Source organism: Echiichthys vipera (assembly GCF_963691815.1).
Source record: "Echiichthys vipera genome assembly, chromosome: 5".
In the NCBI taxonomy this organism is placed as follows: Eukaryota; Metazoa; Chordata; class Actinopteri; order Perciformes; family Trachinidae; genus Echiichthys; species Echiichthys vipera.
Genome location: NC_139830.1, coordinates 10253378 through 10281216, shown reverse-complemented (window position 1 = coordinate 10281216; position 27839 = coordinate 10253378). Strand labels below are relative to the sequence as shown.

At 40.9% G+C, this 27839-nt stretch overlaps 2 protein-coding genes across 2 annotated transcripts in view; both read left to right on the top strand.

Moving 5' to 3' along the window:
- The window catches only part of atm (ATM serine/threonine kinase), a 35455-nt gene extending 17858 nt beyond the window's left edge, over positions 1-17597 (top strand). Inside the window, exons 46-63 of the mRNA XM_083914540.1 lie at positions 130-364; positions 442-612; positions 2379-2498; positions 3073-3290; positions 3489-3696; positions 3797-3922; positions 4802-4942; positions 5376-5514; positions 6657-6739; positions 7626-7766; positions 8664-8780; positions 8953-9102; positions 9244-9409; positions 9888-9974; positions 10266-10380; positions 15929-15992; positions 16097-16239; positions 16852-17597. Coding sequence (XP_083770666.1) covers positions 130-364; positions 442-612; positions 2379-2498; positions 3073-3290; positions 3489-3696; positions 3797-3922; positions 4802-4942; positions 5376-5514; positions 6657-6739; positions 7626-7766; positions 8664-8780; positions 8953-9102; positions 9244-9409; positions 9888-9974; positions 10266-10380; positions 15929-15992; positions 16097-16239; positions 16852-17032 — 2605 coding nt within the window. The 3' untranslated portion in view covers positions 17033-17597. The remainder of the gene's footprint in view (positions 1-129; positions 365-441; positions 613-2378; positions 2499-3072; positions 3291-3488; positions 3697-3796; positions 3923-4801; positions 4943-5375; positions 5515-6656; positions 6740-7625; positions 7767-8663; positions 8781-8952; positions 9103-9243; positions 9410-9887; positions 9975-10265; positions 10381-15928; positions 15993-16096; positions 16240-16851) is intronic.
- A 619-nt stretch (positions 17598-18216) lies between these two features.
- Positions 18217-26697, top strand: LOC310947393 (transmembrane protease serine 2-like; the record flags this gene model as incomplete). The annotated part of the gene is made up of 13 exons (XM_083914183.1): positions 18217-18231; positions 18476-18623; positions 19374-19466; positions 19557-19670; positions 21374-21503; positions 21613-21723; positions 21823-21866; positions 22823-22985; positions 23074-23246; positions 23750-23851; positions 24663-24805; positions 25537-25689; positions 26515-26697. 13 exons carry the CDS (start codon positions 18217-18219, stop codon positions 26695-26697), a joined length of 1572 nt encoding a protein of 523 aa, XP_083770309.1.
- Between the last annotated feature and the right edge of the window lie 1142 nt (positions 26698-27839).

The following is a 27839-nucleotide window of genomic DNA, read 5'->3' as shown; positions in this document are numbered from 1 at the left end:
ACAGTCATGAACACAGGAAAGAGTCTTGAGGATTAATGCCTGGAAGTTTCCTTGGGCTGATGGAGAGGTCTACTGCGGTGAATTTATAAAAATCACACCTAAAAAGAATTTGTTTCGTGTATTTTTCAGGCCCTTCTCAGATGTGACTCTAAGGGAAGTGTGCAGCCAGTGGCGGCAGCACTCCCAGCTGCTCGCTGACAGTGACTTTGCTCTGGTGGAGCCCATTCTGGCCGTCCGCTCTGTGGCCCAGCAGACCCTGCTGACCAGGATGGGAGACCCCGACAGCACCCAGTACCTCGGCTCTGTGCTCACTGACCACCTCATGGAGCTCTGCCGGTTGGCTCGTAAGGCTGGCAATACACAGGTGTGTGTGTGTCTGTGTGTGTCTGTTTGTGTCTGTGTGCACTACTAAATACTCACAGTGTTGTGATTCCTGTCCAGCTGGCAGAGCGGGCGGTTTTCCAGATGAAGCAGCATGGTGGCGGAGGGTCGTGGGCGTCATCCCCTGTGTTGGCATGGCAACTGGAGGAAGCCCAGGTGTTCTGGGCAAAGGGAGAGCAGGGGCTGGCCCTGGGCCTGCTGAGACAGATGATACACAACCTAGAAGAAAAGGTCAGACACTAACACAGCTTTAACATTACGTGGACATTTATCACCTTTTGTTGTACTCCAAACGCTACTTTAATTATGGAATCTCTGTAGCTGTTGTAATGCTGTCCACTGAGACGGTTTGGCCCGAAGCATTATGTTTTTGTTGTCTGTTTGTCCCGTTCTTGTGAATGTGATATCTGAGGAACCCCTGGAGGGTATTTCTTTAAATGTGGCAGACATATCCACATGGACTCAAGGATGAACTGATTGGAGTTTGGAGGTCAAAGGTCACTGTGATCTCAAAATGGGTTTTTGTCCATAGCTAAAGATTATGGCTAATTATGACACTTTCACATTTCACACTAATGTCCAATAGGATGAAGTGATGACATTTTCTATCCAAAAGGTCAAAGCTCAACTTCACTTTGACCATTAATCAAAGTCATAACTCATCATAACATTTGGTTGAACACTGTTATCCCGTGCTGTCGCAGTAGAGTGGGGATTTATGGAGAAACTTCACCAACTTCCAAGGTGCATGGAGAAGGGAATGAAGTCAAAACTCCAGAGATACTTGTAGTATAAAGAAGGATTACCTATTTATTTATTTAACTTTTTTTCCCCCAATCAATAAAAACAGATACAGAAATACAAAGACACAAGGGGGGTAAACACTACTTTGCCACATAAAGGTGCCATTTTGTCCACCTTACAGCACACAGCTCTGTTTTGATACGAAGGCTGTAGGTCATTTGTTCCATTGATCAAATTTCTTCTATAATGTCACGCCATTGGCTCAGTCCAGGTGGGTCAGTTCTCAGCCAACTCCTTGGCTTTTTGAGCTGCAAGTAATAGGATGTTGAACAGGTATATGTCTTCTTTACCTATCACATCATCTGGTATCAGTCCAAGATATACATACCGAGCATCTTTAGGAATATTAAATTCAAAGATTTCACCCATGGCTCTTACAACCCCCTCCAAAAGTGACTGTATTTTCATACATGACCAAAATATATGAGAGTGGTTGGCATTCAGTTGCCCACAATTTCTCCAATATTGTATAGGCCAACACTTTTAAATTTCTCCAACCAAACTCCCATTTTTTAGAGCTTGTAGATGTATGTTGGGTCTTAAATATAGTATATGCCAATCACTCTAGAACTCACTATCACTCACTAGAACAACTGCTTTTTATTGTTAAACCAGTTGTTAAAGTTGTTCTTTATACTACAAGTGTCACTTGAGTTTTGACCTTTTCACATGTCTTGTGCTGTCGGGTTTAAGATGTGTGTGAATTATCCATGTTTTGCCAAGAAAATACTATATATTTATTTTATTTTATTCATTTAAAGCCTTCACTACATATATGGTAAATGGACTTGTACTTATTTGGCGCCTTTCTAGTCTTCTGACTACTCAAGGCGCTTTCACACTACTTGTCACATTCACCCATTCACATTCACACTGATGGCAGTGGACATCTACATACCATCTAATGTAACCATTCACACCACATTTACACACCCATGTGCAGCATGGGGAGCAATTCGGGGCTCAGTGTCTTGCCCAAGGACACTTCGACATGTGGACCGGGGAGGTGGGGATCAAACCGCCAATCTCTCAAATGGAGGACGACCCACTCTGCCTCTGAGCCACAGTCGCCCTATATGCTGTATGTCTGGACAGACATGGATGTAAACTGCAACCTGCAGTGTAATTAAAATAAGTAAAAGGTCAAGAAGTACATTGAGCTATTCTCTAAGTTTTGATTTTCTGTTGGACAGGTGGGCTTCAATCCTGCTCTGGCCCCGGTCTACACCGAGTGCCTCAGGCTGTGTGGTAACTGGCTGGCTGAGACCTGCCTGGAAAGCCCCGGAGTAATACTGGAGAATTACCTGGAGAGGGTAAGAGGAAGCTACGAAATAATAATAATAATAAGTTATTTATAAGTTATAAGTTTTAGAGGCAAACCTTGTTGTAGGACTTACAGCATTTAAAAAAAACCTCATAAAATGTTATTAATGTAGCAAACGGCAATCAAAAAAGTCTGAAAATATCTAATATGTGTGATGCATCTCTGTAACTCCCTGAAGTACACACACATCCGTACACACACGGCAGGCCTCCCTCTGAGAAATGAATGAGTTATTACCCGTCAGCGAGGCAGTGTCCAGCCACCGGCACTCATATACACACACATGAATTATTTATGTCTAGATATATTAGGAATTGGCCCAAAGACATAAATATTGAACTTCTGCAGTTTACAGTTTGCGGCAGATTCATATATACAATATTAAATTATTCATGTGCATGTGTGTTTTTGTGAGAACGCTTCGGTACATTGCCACCAACTCACCTGTTTTGTTGTTTCTTGAGTTTTTGTAAGTGGAACAAGACTCTGTTTTTACATTCTCTACTTTAGATTTTTGTTGTCACTGCTGATGCCTCGCTGTCTGTCCTGTGCTGTTCTGTCAGGCGGTGGAGGTGATCGAGGAGGAATCAGGCGTTCAGGACTCCAGGCTGCAGAGTCAGCGGACCGAGGCCTTCCTGTCTCTGGCCCGCTTCTCTGACGCTCAGTACCAGAGCATCGACAAATACATGAACTCCTCTGAGTTTGAGAACAAGCAGGCGCTGCTGGACAAGGCTAAGGAAGAAGTGGTCTTGATGAAGGAGCGTAAAGTGACGTCCAACAGGTCTGTGATTTGAATTTCTTCCTTCTTTTTTTCGTTGTTTAAGTCACGTTTTAAAAGCTCTGGTTTTTGTTACACAGCAGCAGGAGAAATAGGATCCCTCCTATAAAAAGATTTATCATTGTATGTCAATAAATATAAAGCAATCGGGAGACTTTAGAGGGCTGTAATGGTAGATGTGCTCTCCTTCTGACTTCACAGGTACACAGTAAAGGTGCAGAGAGAGCTGGAGCTGGATGAGAAGGCCCTGTCCAACCTGCAGGCAGACAGACAGCGTTTTCTGTGTAAGGCGGTGGAGAATTACATCCAGTGTCTGGAGCAAGGCGAGGAGCACGACACCTGGGTGTTCCGCCTGGCTTCACTCTGGCTGGAGAACGCTGGCGTTAAGGCCGTGAACGACATGATGAAGGTTAATACAACGCACCCGGATTGCTTTGCGTTTGAGACGTTTAGGACAAAAACACACTTTGGAATGGAAGCTTAAATCTCACTTATTTTTTTTCTTCCAGAAAGGGGCACAGAAGATCCCTTCCTACAAGTTTCTGCCTCTCATGTATCAGCTGGCTGCTCGCATGGGAACCAAGATGGCAACAGGGATCACTGATGATACGGGCTTCCATGACGTCCTCATTGACGTAATGCAGCACTTTTATAATGCACATTAACAGCTGTATGACGTCGTTCTTCTGCTCCTCGATGACCTGCAAAATTAGTCCCATCCCTTCCGGAAAAAGACAACTTTGTAGCAAATAAGGTTGTCACAATGCCAGAATTTTCAACTTACAAAACTTACAACTTTTTTAAGCTATAAAAAAAAAACTCTTCAAATACAAAATAGGTAGTACAAATAATAGTGATATATATTTTTTCATTAACATTTTGAGCCAAGTGCTGTTCCAGTAAAAGCTGATTTCCTTCCCCGATGCTCTCCAACTCCAACTCTCACTGGTCAGACAGCGGAGCACCTTCTCCAGAAGGCTGCTTCAGCTTCGCTGTCGTAGCAACAGATACAGGAAATCTCTCCTGCCACAATCCATCACTGTATATAATAACTGTCTCACCTCTGCCTGACAGAGAACTCTGCTCTCTACTGTTTTTTGTTTTGTTTTGTATATATTATTATTGTTATAGTATATTTTGCATATTTTGTTGTATATATTATTATTGTTTATTGTTTATAGCACACTGTGCACTGTTTATATACACTATGCATCTATTGGATTATATTTATGTTATGTACAAAGTGTTTATTTGCTGACCCACTACTGCTGTTACAAAGTAATTTCCCAGTCTGGGATCATTAAAGTAATTCTATTCTATTCTATTTCAGATCAGCTTTTCTTTTTTAATAGCTTTGATACTTTCCGATAATAACTCGGAGGGAAAACCTGTGGTATCATTTTGAAACACGTGGTATCGAAAAGTATTTGAATATTGATTTTTTTGCTGGATGCAGGAAATGTTTGTTTTTGTTTCAAACTGCTGCTTCAGTTGTTTTTTGTTTCTCCTCACAGCTGATCTGCCGCGCATCTCTGGAGCACCCTCACCACACGCTCTTCATCATCCTCGCCCTGGTGAACGCCAACAAAGACGAGAGCTTTTGCAAGACCCGTCTGGCGAAGAGCGCTCCACGGCAGCCCTCGCTGTTTGACCTGGTTAGCCTTTCAATGTGTAGCTTGAACGTGACACCTAATCACGATGGAGGAATACAAAGAAAAAATATGAATTAATTCAATTAAATTCAGTTTGTTTACAGTGCCAAATCATAACACAAGTTATCTCAGGACACTTTACATATGAAGTAGGTAAAGACCACACTCTGTGACTTATTTAGGATTTACAGAGACCCAACATTTCCCCCATCTTTAATAAAAGTCGTAGTAATTATTATAGTTATTATATACAGTATTAATCCAGCAATCTTGTGCACACAGTGGCAATAAAAACTTTCCCTTTAACAGGCAGGAACATCGAACAAACCAAGCTCTACGGAGGACGGACATCTGTCTTCAAATTCCTAATTTTTTATTAGTTTGACTCTGAACACCACCAGTTCTGTTTTAACAAGGGACGTATTTTCTCATGCAGGAGCGTTCAGATGTGGCCCAAAAGATCATCAGTGCCATAAGGAAAAAGAGAGGCGAGATGATCCGTGGGGTCGAGCGTCTCTGCGATGCCTACATCGCTCTGGCTTATATGGACGCCAGCAAACACAAGACCGAGAAGAGTAAGTAGTCAGAACACAGTGACGTACTTAAGCAAACACATCGGATGACCTTTCAACGATTCAAGGATTTCTGCCCTCGAGATGCGAAGAAATTATAGTAGATATTACATACTGAGGCAGCCAGTTTGACATTTCTGTTTTGATTAGTGTGAAAAATGGGGAATTGCCTCTGTCTTTTGCAGAAATTGTAATATTTACAAATATATATATATATGTATATACACAGTCTACACATACATGTACATTCACACGGAGTTTGAAAGTCACGCTGATGATCAGTTGAGGAAGTTCTTTGTGAGCAAGAGGCATCGTCTCTTCAATAACACCATACATGACAGAGTTAAAACACACATTCACTGTTACACCAAAGTATATTAGTTTGGCCCCAGACCTCTTGTGCTCTGTAGTGCTCCATCAGCAGGCGTCCACGTTACACAACAACAGCTCTAACAGGGAGTTTACCCACAGAAATCAACCAGCACATCTCTAATGCTCTCGGATGGATTTTTATTTAGTATTTTTATTTTTTCAGTGAGTGTTTATCATTAGCTACATTTTAATAATTTGTAAATACAGCATAATTAAAATCTGTGATTGACCGATACATCGGCCGGCTGATATTATCGGCCAATATTATATATAGGTATCGTCTGATTTGGACTGCTGAGATCACCAATTTTTTTTCCGGCATTATGTACAGACAGGCGTCCGCTGGCGGCTCTGTGTTGCTGGAGACGCCTTTTTTAAGTTCAATAATTGTACCTTTTTCAAAATTGAGACTCGTAATATTTGTTATCATCATTGTGTGATTTTTATTATGTAAACTGGGGGAGCGCAAGTAGTAGCGGCTCTAGATAATCGGCTGTCTGTATCGGTCATCGGCTAAGGCTGATGAAAAAAAATCGGCATCGCCCCTTAAAAATCCATATCGGTTGATCCCTACTTAAAATCAATATTTTTTTCATATACTTTTTTACGATGAAATTCACACCACGAAAATCTGTAGATTCTTATATTGTTCTATAAAATCAGAGTACATTCATTTATAATGAGGGCCATGTCTTGCTCTGCCTCATCTCTTTTCCTGACCCTGAAATGTGTGTTTTATACGTCCAGCTGCTTGTGTCCTTGTTTGATTACAGAGGCGATTCCCATCCCTGCGGATCAGCCCATCATGCAAATCAGAGACCTGGAAGAGGTTGTCATCCCCACAATGGAGATCAAGGTGAAGGATGATTGAAATCTTATCTGTTGGAGCCATTTGAGTGTTTTTTGGTTTATTTTTGAAAGCTTAAACAAGTTACTTTGTGTATGGTATATGATGTCACAAGGGGCGGTAACATGATGGTGATGGCTCACGTCACCTAATTAAGTGATGAATGACACAGGTACACACACTTAACTCAAAAGGCAGAGTGTGAATGATTAACACAATTTATGAAAACAAAAGATAGTTTAAGTTATTTGCACAATTACTAACACCTCAACAAAAAGCAGAGGACCGAAGAAACAAACAATAAACACATAACTCAAGGTCTTTGCGTTCAAGGACACAGTTTTACTGTTCAACATAACGCCGTGACTATCAGCATAGGGCCAGTTGGTCACTGCAGTTTCCTTAATCGTTTTTGTTTGGCAAGATGTGATGAAGGTCCTGAAGACACTTTAACATTTACCGGGAGTTCCTGTAAAGTTTTACATGGTCTGAAAGAGGAGATGGATTTGATGGCATTTGATTAAACCAGTGGATTTTATTTGGCTGATATTTTAGTTGAATGTCGTTCTGAAAAGTAGTTTTTTACTTCATTTGTAAAAAACCAACAACTTAGATTTGATGTCTGAGTGTTGTTCACATCAGGTACAGACTTCACAAAACCTTAACTTCTTGTGATATCAAATCAGTGTTTGACCATCAGTCGGTCTTTGTTCAATCATAAGGGAATGAGCAGCGTGCCCCTCCCTCATTACCACCACTGAGGTGCCCTTGAGCAAGGCCCTCAACCCTCAACCTCAGCTGGAGCTGAAAACTCTAAGTGAAACTTAAATATACAGTACAAGTCTCTTTTATCGAGTGCGTTGTGACATAACAGTTGTTTTTATCGTGGAAATAGGTGGATCCATCTGGTAGCTATGACAACCTGGTGACCGTGAGATCCTTCATGCCCCAGTATCACCTGGCCGGAGGAGTCAACCTGCCCAAAATCATCGACTGTGTTGGCTCTGACGGAAAGAGCAGGAGACAGCTGGTCAAGGTAAGAAGTGTTAGAGTTGGAGTCGAGTTGCCGGTGTTAGAAGTTCACAAGTATGCCTTCGATTCCCTGTCGTGACTGTGGTGAGTTTATGTCACAAACATGTGCAAAGACATTTTTCTCTATTTCTGGTATGCGTGTGTGTGTGTGTGTGTGTGTGTTTTCTTGACTAAACAAATCCCCCGTCTTTGAAGCTGAAGCTGCTGTCATGTGTGATTAAAGTCGGACGGGGAACCTGCAGTTCTTTTCCATTTCACTTTTAGTAATGATTGATCTTGTTTTTGTACCAGAACAAATACAAAGTTAGTTTACTTCGACACCTTTGTAATGAGGACATTCTTCAGGAGACCCGCATGTTTCTGTTTGCGGAAAAACTCTTCAGCCACTTAAAGGCTAATAATTCACCACCCAGACATAGAGGAGAGTCATGATGAAATAACATTTTTTCCAATCTTTAACTTCAGTGAATTCTAATTTTTTCATCAATATGTCACTGATATTTGTATGCATTTGAATGCATCTGGAGAAAAATGTGTGATTTTAAAGCATTTTATTCACTCTTGAATTAAATGTAAGACTGGTATACCTATTGTACATTTGATTAATCTCACATTTATTTGATTTATTACACCCTAATGTGTGTAAAGTGTCTTGTCATTGCTGATTCTTGGAAAATATGTCATTGGTATTTTACAAGGTTGGAAAATATGACAGAAGATGGCACTTTTTTGTAATTTTATGTCTTTAGTGATGGTTAAACAACTTAAAATGGTGAGGTAAAACAATTCCTTTATTATGTTTGATGAACACAGAATTAAATGGAAGCTTCTCAGTGTTCCTGCGTGCTGTGGTCGTACTTTATATGTTCTCTGGTGACCTTTGCCCTCTCCGTGTGAACAGGGTCAGGACGACCTGCGGCAGGATGCGGTGATGCAGCAGGTCTTCAGCATGTGCTCCATGCTGCTGCAGCGCAACACGGACACTCGCAAGAGGAAGCTCAACATCAGACGATACAAGGTCACACGCATTTTAATCTTTTTTTTTTTTCACTTGATCTTTCATTTAAACCTTTGTTCTTTAATCCAAATTAAATAAATAATCACTGTGTTGTTTTATCCCATATTCACTTTGAATGTTCTTCAAAGAAAGCATCAAAGCAGCTTAAACTAAAAAGTCTACTTCATGGCAGGTGGTGCCCTTCTCACAGCGTAGCGGTGTGTTAGAGTGGTGTTCTGGCACGGTGCCCATTGGGGAATTTCTGGTGGATCCCAATAAAGGAGCCCACAAACGCTTCAGGCCCCGCGACCCCACAAACCTAGCCTGCCGCAGGAAAATGATGGTACTGAACTGCACAGTGATGAACGGTTACTAAAGGATTTGTTTCTAATAAACCCACAGGGTACTGTCTGTTTGCTCATTGTGGGTTTAACTTTTCCTGAGCTCCCGTCTTTGTGTTTAACTGATTTCCGTACGACCGCAGGAGGCTCACAATCTGGCGTTTGATGAGAAGCTCCAGGCCTTCAGCGAGGTGTGCAAGAACTTCAGGCCGGTCTTCAGGTATTTCTGCATGGAGCGATTCCTGGACCCCGCGGTGTGGATGGAGAAACGGCTGGCTTACACTCGCAGCGTTGCCACCTCTTCTATAGGTACACACAGTGCTGCACGTTCACCCCAGGTCTCGTCTTAAAATAAGTATAAACGTTATAACAGAGACATGACAAATTATTACACTTATTAAAGCCATTATTCATTTCCTTATAACAAATAATTGTGGCATAATAACACATAAGGGGATTTGAAATCAAGTTAACCTTTTGTTTTAGTCAGTGTGTTTTTATTGAATTTCTCATACCTACAATGCATGTATACAACAAAGATGACACAGACAAAAATAAAACAAGCAAACAAATATTAAGCAGCAAAGAAAAACAAACAAACACACAAAAAAAAAAATCTAAACCTTTACAGAGCAAATGGCATCTACGAAGCAAAGCTCATTCTCCAGAGGCCTGGTTGGATGTTTCACATAAGAAATAAAAGGCTGCCACACCACACCAAATTTCACAGAAACTCTGTTTTTAATTCAAGCGATGCATTTCCAACTTTTATCTTTCGTGCCCACAGTTGGCTACATCGTAGGCCTGGGAGACAGACACATCCAGAATATTCTGGTTGATGAGCAAACTGCTGAACTGGTGCACATCGACTTAGGTAAACATTTTCAGATCACTGATGCAAACAAGGAAAGTTTACTTGTCACTCCAGAAAAGGCGAGGCTGTGTAAACAAATGCTAAACGCTGTAACTCAACATCTAGAAGAGTTTGATCCAAGTGCATTTTCTGATTTGACAATCAATGAAATGATGTGTGGACTCTTGCTATAAAATGCAACTTGTTAGAGCTCTAAATTAAAAGATCAAGACGTTGTGAACACATGGTGTAAACATGCATCCCCAACACGCCCCTCTCTCTCCGTTTCCCTTTCATTGCTGTTGTGTTCAGGTGTGGCCTTCGAGCAGGGGAAGATCCTCCCCACCCCTGAGACGGTCCCCTTCCGACTGTCCAGAGACATTGTGGACGGGATGGGCATCACTGGAGTGGAGGGGGTTTTCAGGAGGTGAGGAGGACGAAATGTCATTTTTATTATGCTTAAACGAAGACATCTGTTAAGTTGAACCTGAGAATTTTTTCATATGGTACTTCATGAAACTTTTTAAACATTATACACATCAAGTTAAAACAAACATAATTAAAGCTGCAAGCAGAGATGAACGGGCCCTCGCACCCAGTGCATGTCGGGGAGGTGGCTTGTCACCGGCACACGCGGCATTGTGCTTTCGATAGTGAGAATTTCATGTAAATCTGATTAATTTGGTCATATGTCTGATTGCCTGTTGCCAGTATGTAGTGATGTGTCAAACAAGAATAATACTCGAACAAATATTAGGCAGCCCTTAATATTTGAACTTGTTATGGACACAATTCAATTTCAATTCATATGCGGAGGCTTTTTCACACCTGGTGATGTTGTTAGCAAGACAAGAACCTTATTAGCAAGGCTATTATTGTCCATCTGGGCTCCTGCAGGTGACATTAGCGTCAGTCAGGAACGGTCAGGAATGGGGGTGTTTACATTCATTCATGTTCATGGTTTAACTCAGCATTGAAAAACTGATGTAATTATCTGAGCAACATTCTCTAACAGCAATCAAGTCTTGATTTTGTTGTTATATCACATTCATAAACAGGATATGAAAAATTCTAGCTTTATTTATATTTATTATAGTTATTTTTTAAATAATAATGATAATAATACAAATAATTTCATCATATCATTTACTTATTGTTTGAAAAAAAACAAACAGCCAAAGGGTTCTGCTGTTGCCTAGCAGCGGTTGCTTTGATGCAGGGGGGCGGGGCTTAAAGAACTGCCTTTGATTCACATAATTTTATTCGAATTCCATCTAATTAAGAGTTCCGTCACATTCACATACTATACCTCAAGACCTGAACAGGTGCTGCACACACGCTTACCGAGCTCCAACCAGGAAGGACTATCATTCAGTTATTTATTGGGATTCTTCTACGGACATTTGGGAAAGAAAGCATTAGCCTACACATTGTTGAAGGACTTAATTCAACAGCCAGTCTTTGAGGGGTAAGCTAGCGGACCACAAACTTACGAAGAGATCAGAACAATATTAACAGCCACAATGGCCCTCTCAAGACCAGAATCACCAGAGACAGAGGACTCACCAGTCTATGAAATGTGCTATTATCTGGTCAGCTCCTACTTCCAAAGGTTGACTTTTGAACAGTTGAAATTGTTGAAATCAGGCATTGCAGATGACGCCACTAAAATTGTGCTGGCCGAACTGCTGCTGGACATTATACAGTCCTTGTCAAAATCCGTGCTGAGAGTTCTCAAGGGCCAAGCTGAAGTGTCTGAGGAGGACATTTATTCCTGTATTGGGGACTCTGTCTCTCTCAGTTTTTCCGACCTTTTATACTTCAAGAACCCTATCCAGTGTGTCAGCTCAAGACGCTTCTCAAAATTGATCAGCAAAGACATTTCCGAACACGTCAACTCTTCTCTCTCAAGCAAACACCGTATCACTCCCCCCCGCAGACTGAATACTATGGTTGAGTACGTCTACAAAATGTTAAAAGCCCTCACAGCCAGGATAAAAACACCTCTAACAAATAGGAGAAGGATAAATCAGACCACCTTTGAGGAAAAAACAATAACCTCATCAGACCAAAGGCAGGCATCAGTTTCACCTGTGGATCTAGACAACCCTGAGGATCAGGAGCGCTCGCGGACACCAGATATACCTTTGGAACCAGAGGACAAGATTAGAGAGATGATCCACGTTGAGATGAGCCAGATCTTTGAACCTCTATTGAATGAAGAGTCATGTTCTGAGTTACCGCTGCGTTCCCAAAGCTCTTCTGACATTGAGGCTGTTGTAGAAAACATTGCTGACGATGTGAGGAGTTTGACAGCAGATGCCCCAAGTCCAATTTCTAAAAAGGAGGACCTTCTGTTTAGGAAAAAAGCAGGGAAGAAGATCAAGGCCTTTTTTGCAAAGCACTTTGCCAATGTATGGGTAGTTCGTACCGAAAAAGAAGTGGTGGACAAATTCAACCTGAACACCAAAGAACAAAGCAAGCACTCACCGCAGCAAATTACAGACCTCGTTCCCTCTCTGCTGGCCGAGGATGGTGAAAAACAAATGGATGGAAATGAAGGTTGGGAGATGACAAGATTCAAGAACATTTCCCCTGGCAAAGTCCTGATGTTCAAACAGGAATTCAGTGATCTCCTCTACAGACACATCGTTAATGGAACGGAAAAAGAGATTAATCCAGATACGGCAGGAACAGTCGATTCCTGCAGGACAGTGGCTGTTCCTCAGTCAGATACTGAAATGTACGCTGAGATCCAGGACAGAGCCGGGAATTTCCTGGCACTGATGAGTTGGTGGATGAACACTCAGGTCGACGTCCACAGTGACAGATTGATAACAGGTATAACGACCAGTGAGTTAATGCCACCTATAGAGTCACCAACCAGACCCTCAGCTGTGTTGACTGGTGCATCGACTAAAGCATCAACTGAAGAGACACGTGCCAAGCTTGCGGCACAGGAGGAAAAAAACAAGCGGTTCATTGAGGTATTTGTGGAGAAGCTGGTCGGGCGGGCATTCAGGAAAAACAAAGTGACCTTTACCTGTTCAAACCCCGAGGCCATCATGAAGCATCTTTTTGAGGTCATATGGGCAAAGGTCCAGGGTGTAGAGTTTCATGACACCGAAAAAAATTTCATGAACCTCGACAAGACCATCTTCCAGGACCTGTGCAAGAAGTGGGGTGACGAAAGAATGGTGCTGATCTCCCTGAAACTAAGGGAACCAGCACTTGAAAACTGCATTGCCTCTGCTGTCAAGCGTCACCTGAAGACACCACGAGAGACGAACGTCGTACGCAGATTCTTCTCCGCTGTGGGCAACGGCATCCGCAAGTTCTGCGGATGTAACAGCGGAAATCCGGATTCCTCCGAGTGGTCCGACCGTGCCACATTCACTGCTGAGTGATTCGGCTGTTGAGCGTTCAATGCCGAGTGATCGTTGTTGTGCGTTCAATGCCAAGTGGTTTGGTCGGTCTACATATGCCGAGTGATTTGGCTGTTGAGCGTTCAATGCCGAGTGATCGTTGTTGTGCGTTCAATGCCAAGTGATTTGGTTGTTCTACATATACCGAGTAATTTGGTTGTTGTGCATTAAATGCCGAGTGCATCGGTTTTTCTGCATGCAATGCTGGATGAGCCGGTTAAAAAAAAACTAAAAGAAAAGAAAACAAAAAATAAAGTCTGTTTATCTCCCTCATCATTTGCTGTAAGGTCTGCTGATTCAGTTTCATTCATAAATGTGTGTTTTCTTTGTTTTTGTTTTGAGAAGACGGCAGGGTTCAAAGTATTTCCCTCCGGAAATTCACAAGGAAACAGAAGTCATTTTGGTTCAACTAAAATTCCAAATGTCAACAGAGATGCAGGTGCTAAAATAGAGTCGTCAAGTCATCGGTCATTTACAGTGTATCGGGAAAGTAGTCACAGCGTTTAACTTTTTCCACATACGTTACAGCCTTATTCCAAATTGTATTAAATTAATCTCTGTCCTCAAAATTGTACACATAATGACACATTATGACCACGTGAACAAAGTTTTCTTGAGAGTTTTGAAAATGTATTCAAATTAAAAAACAAAGAAATCCTTTAATTTGTTTATGGGATGTCAAAAAGTGTTCCTATTGAAAGGCTGATAATCCTGCTCATGGTTGAATGGATTGAATGAATTTTACTACAACAAGAAATATGCACAATTTAATAATTTAAAGGTATTACATTTTTTTATTTGGCGGAATTCAGCCACATATTTTCCTGCCCTGTTTATGAAGGACTGAACCTGCAAAATGGAAAATATATGACAGGCATTCATGATTTGATATAATGTGATACAATTTGATATTTCTGTTACCTTTGTATTAATTCCCCTATTTACCTCTCGGTTTAATTTTACCGTTGACTTTTGACATTTATTTTCATATTTATGTATTTCTTCTTCATTATGCAAAGAATAAGTGCGATGAACTGTGCTGGTCGCCGGCACAATGTGCTTTAGGAGAATTTCATGTAAATCTAATTCATTATGTAGCACATTACCCTTTGAAGAAAGAAGAAAAGTAACTAGGTTCATTGGCCAGGGATATCAGAAGCTTTAAGATCGACTACGGAGCCCAGGATTGACCAACTGCACAGGAACGACACAAACAGTGTATTCTTTAAGAACAATGATGCTTGCATTTGTTAAAGTATGGGAAAGACACAATTACAACTCTTACCCTGGTAAGTATAGAAAAAAAAAATAAAAAAGTTTTATTTAAACTTTTATTCTAAAGTCAGTTTGTTCAGCACCGTATAGGTGGAAAATCAGTCCCACCTCACTTGTGTGTGGATGGTCTTTATATAGAATAAGCACACAAACAACATCAGCCATTAAGAAAGAAAGATGTCTTATGTACGCAGTTGGTAAAATCTGGCTAAAGGTGCTTAAAGTTCACAGATAAAGTGCTAAACACACATAATACAGCTCAGTGTGCACAAAAAACAACAAAATAGAAAATGAACGTCTTTAAAATGTCAGATTAAATAAATATATAAAATGTAACTTCCTGTCGCCAGTAGGGGGTGCTATGACAATGATTCAAAATTCTCCTATAAACGCTTTTAGGGCGGGTCTCTTATGAAACGAGAAGTTTGGAAGAGATCTGACCACCTGATGTGCAGTTTCAGCCGTGTCTTTGGTGATGGCGTTCCATCGAAATTCGCCGTGCCGCCACAGCTGTGCCGTTACACGACATCGCTCCATGTTCACAGTCAGGCATCATTCGTGTCTTAAGGCTCTCATCACCACTTTCCAGGAGGATGTGATGAACCAGTCAGGCCGAGGTCATCAAAGTATAACATTTCATTTCCTGTTACCAGCAGGGGGCGCTATGACTATACGTAAATATTGTCACATAGGTGTGTTCAGGCCGAGATTCCAATCATGTCTGAGAAGTTTGGGACAGATAGGACACGTATGCTCTGCAGTTTAGCGTCGGCCATGTCTTGAAGGAGCACAGACCATCTTCAACAAAGTTTTTTTTTTAATGTCTAAAAATAAATAAAATTGACATGTTTAAATCGAAATTGCGGACTTCCTGTTGTGTTTAGGGCATACCTCCAAGAGGATATTTTGTGTGTCTCTATTCTCCACATGCCTACCAATTTTTAATATTCAAGGTGGTGCTACCGAGCTAATTTGCCATGCCCATGACTGAGAACCATGAAATATCAAGTTTTTCACCACTTCTGATCAGTGTGCAAAGTTTAACAAAAAGTTGATTTAAGAGGAGGAAAAAAAAACAGAAAAATAATAATCATTGCAATTACAATGGGTCCTCGACCGACTTAGTTGGTGCTTGGGCCCTAACTAGACATTTACTACAAATTACACCCTTCCAAAAAATGCTGTACATGTGTTTTTAAAACAGTCTGGTTTGTGGTGCCTTCAAAGACGCTCTCATGAATAAAGAAAGTGAACTAACCTGTTTTCTGTGGTCAGATGTTGTGAGAAGACCATTGAGGTGATGAGGAGCTCTCAGGAAGCTCTGCTGACTATTGTAGAGGTAAGAACACAAACACTCTTAAATCACCGGCACGTCTTTAACCTCATGCTATAAGCATTGCCTTTGTGTGTGTGTGTGTGTGTGCGTGTTAATGTGCTGTTCAGGTGCTGCTCTATGACCCTTTGTTCGACTGGACCATGAACCCGTTGAAGGCCTTCTACCTGCAGCACGACGAACAGCAGGAGCTCAACGCAACGCTCGGCTCAACCATGGGGGCAGATGACATCGACAACCACCGTAAATCCAGGTGCAGCTGCAGTACTGGTTTTGAATCTTTTCACTCTGCCATGAGAGCGCTTTCTGTGATGTTGTAGTTCTGTATTTGTCTTATTTACTTTTATTTATTCAGCCTTTATTCAACCAGGTTAGATCACAGATCTCTTTTACAGGGGACAGCTGGCCAAGACAGCAGCAATACAGTTACAGTATAAACATCAGACACGAATAGTAAGCCAAAGACAAACACAGAAACAGACTTATTTAAAACACTGGCATACAGAGAGCCTGGACTCCAGAGTTTTCACCAGATCTTCAAAATCAGTCAAGGGTACAAGGTTTTGAGGATGTAGTTCAGTTTGAAGATTGTTCCAAGCAACTGGTGCTGAAAACCTAAATGTCCCATATGTAAAAAGAGAGATTTCATGTCTCTTTTTATTATAAAGCAGGTGGAAGTGCTATATAAATAAAACATTGAAATGCTCAACCCACAGCATCCAACTGTGCCTTTAAACGGTGCTGTTACAGTCATCCCCCGGCTGCAGTGAAGGTGCAGAGATACAGAGAGACCCAGTGTGTAAATGAGCATATCATGTCCCCTTCAACTCTCTGTCTCATCGCCTTTATATTCTTCCTCCCGCAGTGACAGTCAGAGCTTCAACAAAGTGGCCGAGCGGGTGCTGCTGAGGCTGCAGGAGAAGCTGAAAGGGGTGGAGGAGGGGACGGTGCTCAGCGTGGGGGGGCAGGTCAACCTGCTCATCCAACAAGCCATGGACCCCAAAAACCTCAGCAGACTCTACCCGGGCTGGCAGGCCTGGGTATAGACCTGAGAGAAGGTACACGCCAGCTGGTGCCAGAGGAAAAATCCGGATTGCAACAGATTTTACCCTGAAAAACACAACGCAGTAAGGCTTAATATCGCCACATAGGTTAGGAAAAGTGGACAGACGCTATGCAAATGAGCTTCAGAATATAAACACGGTTAATAATGTATTCCTCTTTTGACCATCTTCTATAAAAGGAAGTTGTCTGTCGTTTATTTTCAGACATTTTTTTTGCTATCCTTTGCACTTTAAATGAACATGACATCAATTTGGCAGATTGCTTGCAACGGTTCTTTCAAAACAAACTATGAGACCAGCCTTTTTCTGTTGCAGCGATCCGTGATTTGTCAAATCCTGAAGGAGTTTAGAAAGACCCATAAACTGATGCGCTGAGAGAGAACAGCCTGACATGTTTGTGTAAATGACGTCAATGTTTTCATACTGGTGACTAAAGTTAACTTTTACATGCCTTATGAATGTATGAAATGCCTTTTTGTTTCAGTTCAGCTGTTTGTTCAGTTCTTTTACTTTTAATAAGTGAATATTTAGCGACGTGAAGCTCATAGTGTCTCTCATATGTACAGATTTCAAATGTTCAACAGAAGCTTTATTCTTTCATTCCTAAAAAGACATATGTGTTTAATATGATATCTGTGTCATTAAATAAATGAAATGGCAGTAAAAAGAGACTTGATGTTGATTATTGATTATCATTCACAGATACTCTGCATGATCTGTTAATCATTGACTCGGCTATTGAAGCTTAATGTGTTTGCCTGTATACAGTTCATGTAGTGTAGTACCTTTCCACTGCGCGCTCCGTGTGACAGTACTCGCTCAGCGCACTGACACTTCAGCAGATAACACTTGTGAGATGTTTAGACGAGCCAACAGTCCTCATTGTGCTTGTTGTGTGCTCAGGAGGGGAACTTTAAACTGATGCCGGTGAAGTGGAAGGAGTGGCCACAGACGGTCACACAAACTCTCCGTTTCATCACTTTGATGTGAGATCTCAGAGTTTCATCTTTCCAGAGAGCAGAGCTGTGAAAAACTTCTCTTATAGCTTCAACAGTAGACATTGATATTGACTCGATTATTGACGTGTGCGTTTGACGATTGAAGAAGCCCAAGACGACAGTTTTTCTTCTACATCCATCAGTAAATTATAGGATATCAAACAGAAAATGACCACCAACCCGGTAAGTTTTCATGTCATTTTCATCAGTTGGATGTACTTTGTAAAATAGAAATGTACATATACGGTAGATAGTTCATACTGTAATAACACAAGTATTAGATTATTAGAGATGGGAGAGAAGAAAATGTGCATGATTTTGTTTTTAAAATACTGGAAAGTCTCCCTTAGACGTTTGATTTGAGGTATTTTCCCTCTTTAAATCGCCATCATGAACGCTTCTCTCATCATTTCTGCTTAACTGTCAGTATCTGGACTCGGCTCCTCGTTTCATCCGCGAAGCTGACGAGAGGAAACTTCCTCCACCGAGCCGATCGGATGTTAAACCTCAGTATGTTCATCATCTGGCCCCGAATCCTCCACCTGAGATCAGCCACAACGTTCCCAAACACAAAGGTAGACTATTCTCCTTTCTCGTGTATCAGCAGTTCATACTGTTGAAGCTAGGGACTTTGAAAAGGAAATCTCTAAAAGAAAGATTAACTGCAAACAAGATGTTATGTAGCTTTAAATTCAATGCTTGTTGTAGATGTTTACCAAATCTGAAACAATAAATTGAAACAAAATGTTAATGAACACTTTTTACTCAGAGATACAGAATAAATGGGATAAACATCATCTCCCCAGGGGGTCTGTAAAATGTTTTTAGACTCATTCATTTAAATGATCATGATAGTTCAACAAATAATGCTTTTATTTTCAAATATATAACAGTTCATGCATTACTTTTAACTTTTTTACAAACTGCAAATATACAAAATACAATTAATAGGTTTTTTCTAATACGTGCTACTCAAAACAGCTTTGTCAAATTATTCCAAGGGACAAACATGGGGGGGGGGTCATTGGCTGAAATGATTAAAATCTGATTAAAATAGATTCCAGCTATTAAACGTAAATGTCAGGCTCTTGCAACAACAGTACTTTTACAGAGATGCATTCATAGAATTGTTTTATATACAGATATATATTATATTATTATATTATACAGATATATGCAATAAAGACCAAAACAATACATATGTATAAAATTAAACTGAGATCAACCTTGCTGAAAAGGTGCATTTATTGATCACATTCAACAAGTGTGTCAGCTGACTGTGAATGGCTTTCCAGTCACAGTGTGTGTGTGTGTCGTCCTGTCAGGTGTAAAACAGAGGTGTGTAAAGTTCACCGTGGCCGCTGTGATCTGCCTGCTGCTCCTCCTGCTGCTGACTGGGATCCTTCTCGCGTATTATTGTGAGTGTAGAGTTTTACCTCACTGTTCACTGTATTAACAACAAGCTCCATGTGAATCGAGTCTTAAATCTGATCTGTTGTGGCCCCCAGTCTCCTCGGCCTGCGTGCACGGGATGCAGTGTGGTGGCGGTGGCTGTGTGTGGGAGTCCCAGTGGTGTGACGGAGTGACGGACTGTCCTGCAGGCCAGGATGAAGCTAACTGCGGTAAACGAGCGTATATGGGCCCCAAAGTGCAGAATGAAACCCATCCTGCGGTCTGTTCACTCGCAATTCTATTTATTAAATACAGTCTGCACAAATCTTACAGTTTAAAGCATTGGTGTCAAACTGATCCAGTAAAGGGCCGTGTGGCTGCAGGTTTTCATTCCAACCAAGCAAGAACACACCTGACTCGACTTACTCAATCACCTGAACTGCCTTAACACAGTTGATTTGTGGGATCAGGTGTGTTTTTGATTGGTTGGAATCAAAACCTGCAGCCACACAGCCCTTTACTGGATCAGTTTGACACCCATGGTTTAAACTGTAAGACACCCCTGGTTTAAAGGGACACATTTAAGGGTACACACTTGGTTCATCCTTGTATTATTGTTTTCTACTAGAACATGTTTATCCTTTAATGTTCAAAAAACACATTTTTCCCACACTGTCTGTCTGAATATGTACCTGTATTCACCGTCTGTCTGAAACGCTCCGTTTTAGCACCTGTTTCCTTAAGCAACCTCCTGAAAGAGCCCAGTCTGCTCTGATTGGTCAGCGTTTTTGTGTTTTCTGCATCCGTGCTCTCGCCGTTTCTGCACTTTTGAGCACTTTGATACTTTCACATACGGCAGTCAACATTAGCCGATTTTGCCAGAACCGAGTTACATAACGTCACGGTTTCATAATCGTAAGAACTGTAGAGGCTACGATCTCTACGGTGTCCTGATTCCTGCATTGCTGCCCTTTGAAAACAAGTTTGCTATGTGTGTCACCTGAAGCGTAAAAAGGCAAAACGTGCCGTCTCAAAGGTACTGCAAACGGTTGACCACTTTGAATATGTTCCAACATGTTTTATAATGATCCACCCTTTATACTCAAGTCAAGTTAAAAGAACCCAACCTTAATTAGCGCTAATGTAGCGTTACTTAGCTGAAACAAAGCTGTTTAAACTCGGCTGGAGTAATTCACAACGAGTTACCGTTTCCTTTCTGAATCTGGAGGGGATATTTAGTTACCTGGATGTAACTCCAGTTCTATGAATACATGCTGAAGCCTCTTATATAAAGTACGCAGACATGTTTTATCTGCAGGACCAAAGTAGTGCTTGTGTGTCTTTTTCCTTCCATAGTGTCTAATAATAAATAATTGTGAGAACCTTTTCCGATAATCGTGATATCAAATTTCATATCATCACATCCCTTCTTTCACAGCATTCATATATCACCTAGACCTGCTTTATAATCCAAAAAGACATGGAAATCTCACTTTTTACATTTGTTTTACTTCAGTTTAAGCAACCTCAGACTGAGGAAGTTCACACCTGGTTGATGTTATTTCATTGTTTTTTCTGTTTGATCGCTACACACATTGCTTTTCATGATTGTCTTGTAGTTCCACATGATTTAAATTGGAGGCTATTGTTGTTAATAGTGCTAACAGAAGTGATGGAGTTAAATACCCCTTTCTTTCCTTTAATTCATTCCACTCTCGTTTTCTCACTTTCCTTTTATAGTCATTGGATTTTCACAGGGTCATGTGTTATATTAAGTCACTTTTGTCAGGTGTGTGTGTGTGTGTGTGTGTGTGTGTGTGTGTGTGTGTGTGTGTGTGTGTGTGTGTGTGTGTGTGTGTGTGTGTGTGTGTGTGCGTGTGCGTGTGTGTGTGACCTGAGTCTGATGCTTCTCATTGTTTGTGTTTGTGCGCAGTGAGGCTGCACGGCTCCAGTTTCCTGCTCCAGATCTACTCGACTCAGAGTCAAAGCTGGAGGACGGTTTGTTCTCACGGCTGGAGCGACCAGCAGGGGAGAGCAAGCTGCCAGCATGTTGGATTCAGCAGGTGAGATGACAGCTGCTGTGGTTCACTCTGTTTTCTCTTTATTATTGACACGTGGAGGATCTGCGTGTTTACATGAAGTCGTATGTTTTCTGTTTGTGTGGTTTGACAGGGGAACATATTTTAAATCAGGGCGACAGAAGACTGATTCTGAGGCTGGATTCTTAAAAGTGCAGTCTGACTTCGACCCTGAGGCGTCCATTCTGCAGCAGCTTGTGCTCAGGTTAGTGAACTGGTGAAGATGAACCAGTGTAAAGTTGTTATTACTGAATCCACGTGGTCCTAATTACACCTCACATGTCTCTTTTTTTACCATCTGCAGCAATACCTGTCCCAACAACAGTGTGGTGACTCTGCTTTGTACTGGTATGTTACTCTTTCTTATGTATACCACATTAGTGTAAGGGGCGGGTGTTTATTGGTAATGTGTCTGCATTTGTATTGATTATTTGCTGCAGTTGAAGGTTTTTGATTTTCACATGGTGAATATTTAAAGAAGGAGATATGGAAGCATTTTGTGTCTGTCTTTGGTGAAACTATGCAGCACTTTGCTTTCCCTGAAGTGCTTTTGCTCTCCTCTGTGTTGTGTTCTTGTGACAACGCCAAATGCAAAAATATAGCGCCAGACCGACATATCAGTCAGCCGATATTAACACAGACATCCCAGTATCTGTCGTGTCAGGGTAAATGTTTTCCCGATATGAAATCCTTTTTTTAAAAATAGAACAATGCCAGAAAACGACGCTTGGACTGATGTTCATTGTAAATGTATTTATTAGATTGTTATTATTTACTGAAGGGTCACCAATTGACTGATAGTAAACATTTTTTAGTTATTTATTTTGTTTTTATATATTCTTTATTTTTTAAGTGATGGTTGACAATACATTGTATGTATAATTCAATTCAAATACATTTTATTTATAGTGCCGAATCATAACAAAAGTCATCTCAGGACACTTTATAGAGTAGGTAAAGACCACACTCTATGACTTGAATGTATAAAAATATTATTTAATAAAGCCTTCTGAGTACCTTTAAGCCACCTTTTAATCATATTGGTGCAAAATTGGTGCACACATAGGAAAGACCTATTTCATTCCAGCTCTAAAATTCACTATCGGGGTCGAACCCTACGAAAATTATCTAAAAATGCTTTGTTGTGTTCTTCAGATGTATCCAGGTTAAAATAATGATTGCTATTATATAATAAATTGAAACTACATTCATCAATACAAGTATATTGTCCTGTATGTTTACTCTCCTCTTTACAGTTCTTATTTTCACTGCATTTATTAACTTTATGTATTTATTGTCCTCAGACTGTGGCAGCGGGGTGAACTCCAGCAGGGCCTCCGGAGGCCAGCTGGCCTCTGTGGGGGCCTGGCCGTGGCAGGTCAGCCTGCAGGTTGCGGGCTCCCACCGCTGTGGAGGAGCCGTCATCTCCCCCTACTGGATAGTCACTGCAGCACACTGTGTGGCCAGGTGAGGCCTTTTCCGCACACTTCTTAAATAAGTGTTTGTGGTCTGATCAGGCTTTGAATCTACTCTCTGCTGTGTTCCCCCCCTGTAGGGTCTCCAGTCCGGGGGACTGGGCGGTGTATACTGGGATAGTGGATCCACTGGGCACTCTGTTTAACCCTGCTTACTCTGTGAGCAGCATCATAGCCCACGAAGGCTTCGACAGTGTCACTCGCAGGAATGACATCGCTCTGATGAGGCTCTCTAAACCTCTGGACACCACAGGTTTCTCATAAATGGATTTACGTACACGATACTGAACATTTACTGCACTTAGTTAGTTTCCAGTGTGCAGACATGGACCTAAATCTCTTTGTGACCAAAAATAAAGAAACAGGGTTATCTTTGTGCAGAGAGCAGTTAGTAGTCAGTTAACAACATAGCATTTACAGTATACACTTCATATACACTGTCAGTTTATTAAATACACCTAGCTAAAACTGATGCAGTCTAACACCACACTCTTGTAATAAATTCTCCCTTCATGAAATGTTCCATTTTTGTTGAAACTGATTTAGAGAAGTTTTGAAGGCTGTGGTTATACTGACAAGTGTTTCTATTATTTTGTCCACCCCGTTTATATCAGTAAGGTCGGGCTAAATAACACCTCTCTGTGTGATGTAATAAACTTTATCCCCTACTCTATGGAAACCAGCTGATAAACACTGAAGTCTGTGTCCAGAGAACCAACACAATGACACAGTGACTTTTGTTCTTTCCTTCGGCAGCCTCCAGTCATGTCGGACCTGTGTGTCTGCCCAATGTCGGTGTAAACATCTCGGATCCTCAGCAGGGCTGGATTACACGATTTGGTCTCACAGAAAATGGAGGTGAGAAAGTAAGGGTTGTGAATTTGTGAACACAAGCGATTACATTTGAATTATTTAAAGATTGAAGCTTTAGTGTTCACTGCTGTCTGCTACATTCACTACCACTGTTGTGTGCTGCCACTGGAGGGCACTAAAGTCTGGAAATCTGTCCTTGTGTCCCGGTTGACTTTAACTCCGTTTTACTTCAAAAACAATTTGCATTGAAGAAGGACTCAGAGCTTTCATTAAGTAAAAGTAGCAATACAATTTTTGATAAGTAGGATTTAATTGAAGTCATGGAGAAGGACCAGATACGTTAAATCTTCTTCCTACTCCTTTTCAGATGCGTAATATTTATTTTGTGATTTATTTATGTTGTTAGTGAGAATGATCTATATGTATATTCAGTTTGCTATATGTATACTGTTCATTTTTATGTGAATTTTGGTTGAAGATGAATGAATGAATACATGTTTGAAATGAACTAAACAGCCCAGAACAGAAATATTCTATGAAAAGGTAAAGTGAAAATACAGAAGTATGCAGTAGGTATTAAAAGTATTACAAGTTAATGTACTTATTTTACAGTATGGTCCGTTTCAGAATAATGTATATTATATTATATCATGGTAATTACTTTATATACTGTTGTGGGTAGCAGGTTACAATATATACTTATTTTGATCTATATTTTTTATAATTAACCTGATTCTGCAAAGTAACAAGTACAATTTTGAGGGTCTTATCATCATATACAGCAGGTATGAAAATTACTAAAATGCCTTTAAATCAATGTCAAGTCGATTGTTTTCATGTCTTATTAATTTGACAGGCTCTGGTTCTCCACACCTGACGGAGGCTCAGGTCTCTCTCATAGATGCCGCAGACTGCAACGGCTCCGTCGCCTACAACGGCCGGATATCACAGGACATGTTCTGTGCCAGAGAGACGCAGGCAGCGGCCGACATGTGCCATGTAAGACAAACACCACAGTCTTTTCTCCTAGGGGTGTAAAAATGACATTGAAATGCTGAAACCAACACGAAAACACTTAAATTAATGTCATGATAAGCACCCATGAGTTAAAACATGTAACAAAGCGCAGTTTGTTTTATTTTATATTAAGTACCAGACGGTTGCTGCGTGACGGCCGTTAGCTGCAAACACACACTCGAGTGATCCCAGAGAACAATGTATTGTAAAGAAATGAGCGTTCACACCAGCTGCAACAAACGCTCTTTATAAGGAGATATTTTCTGGTACAATTCAATTTTTCTTGCACAAATTGAGCATTTCCTGTCCTTATAGAATTCAAAGCATTTTCCTGCTCTTGTGTAACTTGCTTTGAGGCGTAGTCGAACAAAACCTGCATTATATTCTGTACATGGTTACAGCTTTAGATAAACAGTTCCACTTTGTGGCTTCGAACAAACCGCTCATACAGTCGAGTCAACAATGAGTGTTAAGTTGGAGCACGGAGGTGGCAGCTGACCATGATAGCATGTTTTATTTATGGACCTGAGAAAAGCCCTCAAAGTCCTCTAAATGCTTCTTTAACTGAATGAATAACTTTGAGTGTTTGAATTTCACCCAACAACATATTGAGACTATCGTAAAGCCCTTGATCTTGAATGTGGGAATCTTGTTGGGAAGTGTTATATGTATTTTCCCCAAGTTTGTAGTTCATAAAATGATCTGTTTCTCAGACTGACAGCGGCGGCCCTCTTGTGTCCCTGAAGGATGGAGTATGGTGGCTCATAGGGGACAGTATTCTGGGGGAACACTGCACTGGGCAGAACAAACCAGGTGTTTATGGCAACGTCACCTATTTCCTGGACTGGATCTACGACCAGATGAGGGTAAAAAAACAAATAAAGATCGGACTTGCAAAGGCAGCACAACACACTCAGTGTAATACATCAATACACCATACATCAAATAAGCCATCCAGACAGTTTTTTTCGTGTAACAACTATTAAAAGAGAAATCCGGAAGAGTTGCTAACAGCCACATGTGGCTAACACTGATTAGCTCGGGAGGCAGTACTGTTAAGGCATTAAAACGTCTTTTTAAGATTCAAGATTCAAGATTCAAGAAGCTTTATTTATCCCGAAGGAAATTATTTTGCAACAGTTTCAGTACAAAGGTGGAAAAGGATCAGAGTAACAATAAGCATAAAAACATAAATCAAATCAAAATAAAGCTAACATCAGCTAAATCAAGCAAAGAACTAAGTGTGACAGAGTGCAACAGACATCGTGGTTAAGCGTAGGTATATACAATACAACAATACAACAATATGCGTTGTGCAGTTTAGCAGCGGATTGAAATTAAATAAGTACAAACTAATAAGTGAGCATTAGTGAGAACCACTAATGCTGCTCAAAATGACACCAAACCTCTGCAGTAGCATGAGAAGAGTCCCTACACACATAAAATGAAGCACCAACAACGTCGCTAGTGAACCTGGAGTTTATTAAGTGTATATTGAAAGACTTACTTCTTTCCCCGGTACCAGCTCCTCTCGCAGTAAAGTCCATTTAAAGTCGATAAGCAAATGCAATCCAAAAGGAAGGAGCCCATTGACGCTTTAAGTAAGAATCGGTCACCTCTTCCAATTTATTCAGCACAGCAAAAAATGTCTCTCTCTTGGCAGCATAAACTTTCTTCTTCGGTGCCAACAGGCTCACAGTACCCACAGGCACACCAAAAGATGCCTGCGCACCGAGACTGATGCTATGTCTGATGCTACCTCTACCTGTAGCCCCTTCCGGCAACACATGGCCCCACCCCCTTGCGTGACAATTCAGTGCTGCGGGGAAATTCGCTGTCTGGGATTTTTCCAAACCTTTTCCATCGATTATTAACTTATAATTCATCAAACTGCCACAGACCACAAACTTGCTGGAATAAAGCATCAATGGGCTCCTTCCTTTTGGATTGACTTTGCTAATTGACTTGAATGGACTTTACTATGAGAGGAGCTGGTACCGGGGCCAGTAGGTAAGTCTTTCAAAACACTCTTTTAATAAACTCCAGGTTCTCTAACTAAGTTGTTGGGTCTTTGTTTTATGTGTGTAGGGACTCTTGTCATGCTACTGCAGGGGTTTGGTTTTATTTTGAGTAGTATTAGTGGTTAAAAAAGCCGTTTTAATGCCTTCGCTGTCCTGCCCCGAGCTAATCACTGTTGAACACGTCCTGCTGTTAGCGACTCTCCTGGATTTCTATTACACGGAAAAAACTGTCTCGATGGCTTATTTTAATGTATGCAAGTGTCGAAAAAGACCACGGGGTGATTTTGCGCCGGGATTACACTTTAAGGCTAAGGATTTCCATGTTCCGTATGTACAGGTAATTTGTAGCATTTGATTTAATCTGCTCGGAGGGCCAGATGCAGTAAGAAGGTTTATCTGTCTGGTGCTCCGAGTCATACTGCTTGACTCATGCTGGATGTACAGTGATAATGCCTACAGAGAGGAGTCTTAAAGGTCCCACATTATGCTCATTTTCAGGTTCAAACTTATACTTTGGATTTCTACTAGAACATATGTAATTGCTTTAATGTTAAAAATGGAACAGGCCCCGCCCCGAACGCTGCATCCAGTTCTCTTTATATACCCACGGTCTCTGCACCGTTATTGCAGCAGGAAAGACTCTTAACGGCACTGCGGCTTTCTACATATAGTACAGTTGTGACATCACAAGTCCTAACGGCTCGTTTAAAGGCACACTTTCGATACTTTCACAGTATTTTTACAGCACCTCGACCTGCTTCATAATAATAATACATGGAAATTTCACGTTTTACAGTATGGGACCTTTAATACAAGCTGATTTTTTATAGTGTAGTGCGTGATTTATCCTAATTATGGATGTAAAAACCCACAATTATAACACGAAACAAGAAACTAATTGTTTATTTTTTCATTTACAGAACCATCAAAACGACTGATGAGGACCAGAGATGAACAATCTGAGATGTTTGTTTACATTTTTTTGTAAGTGCGAA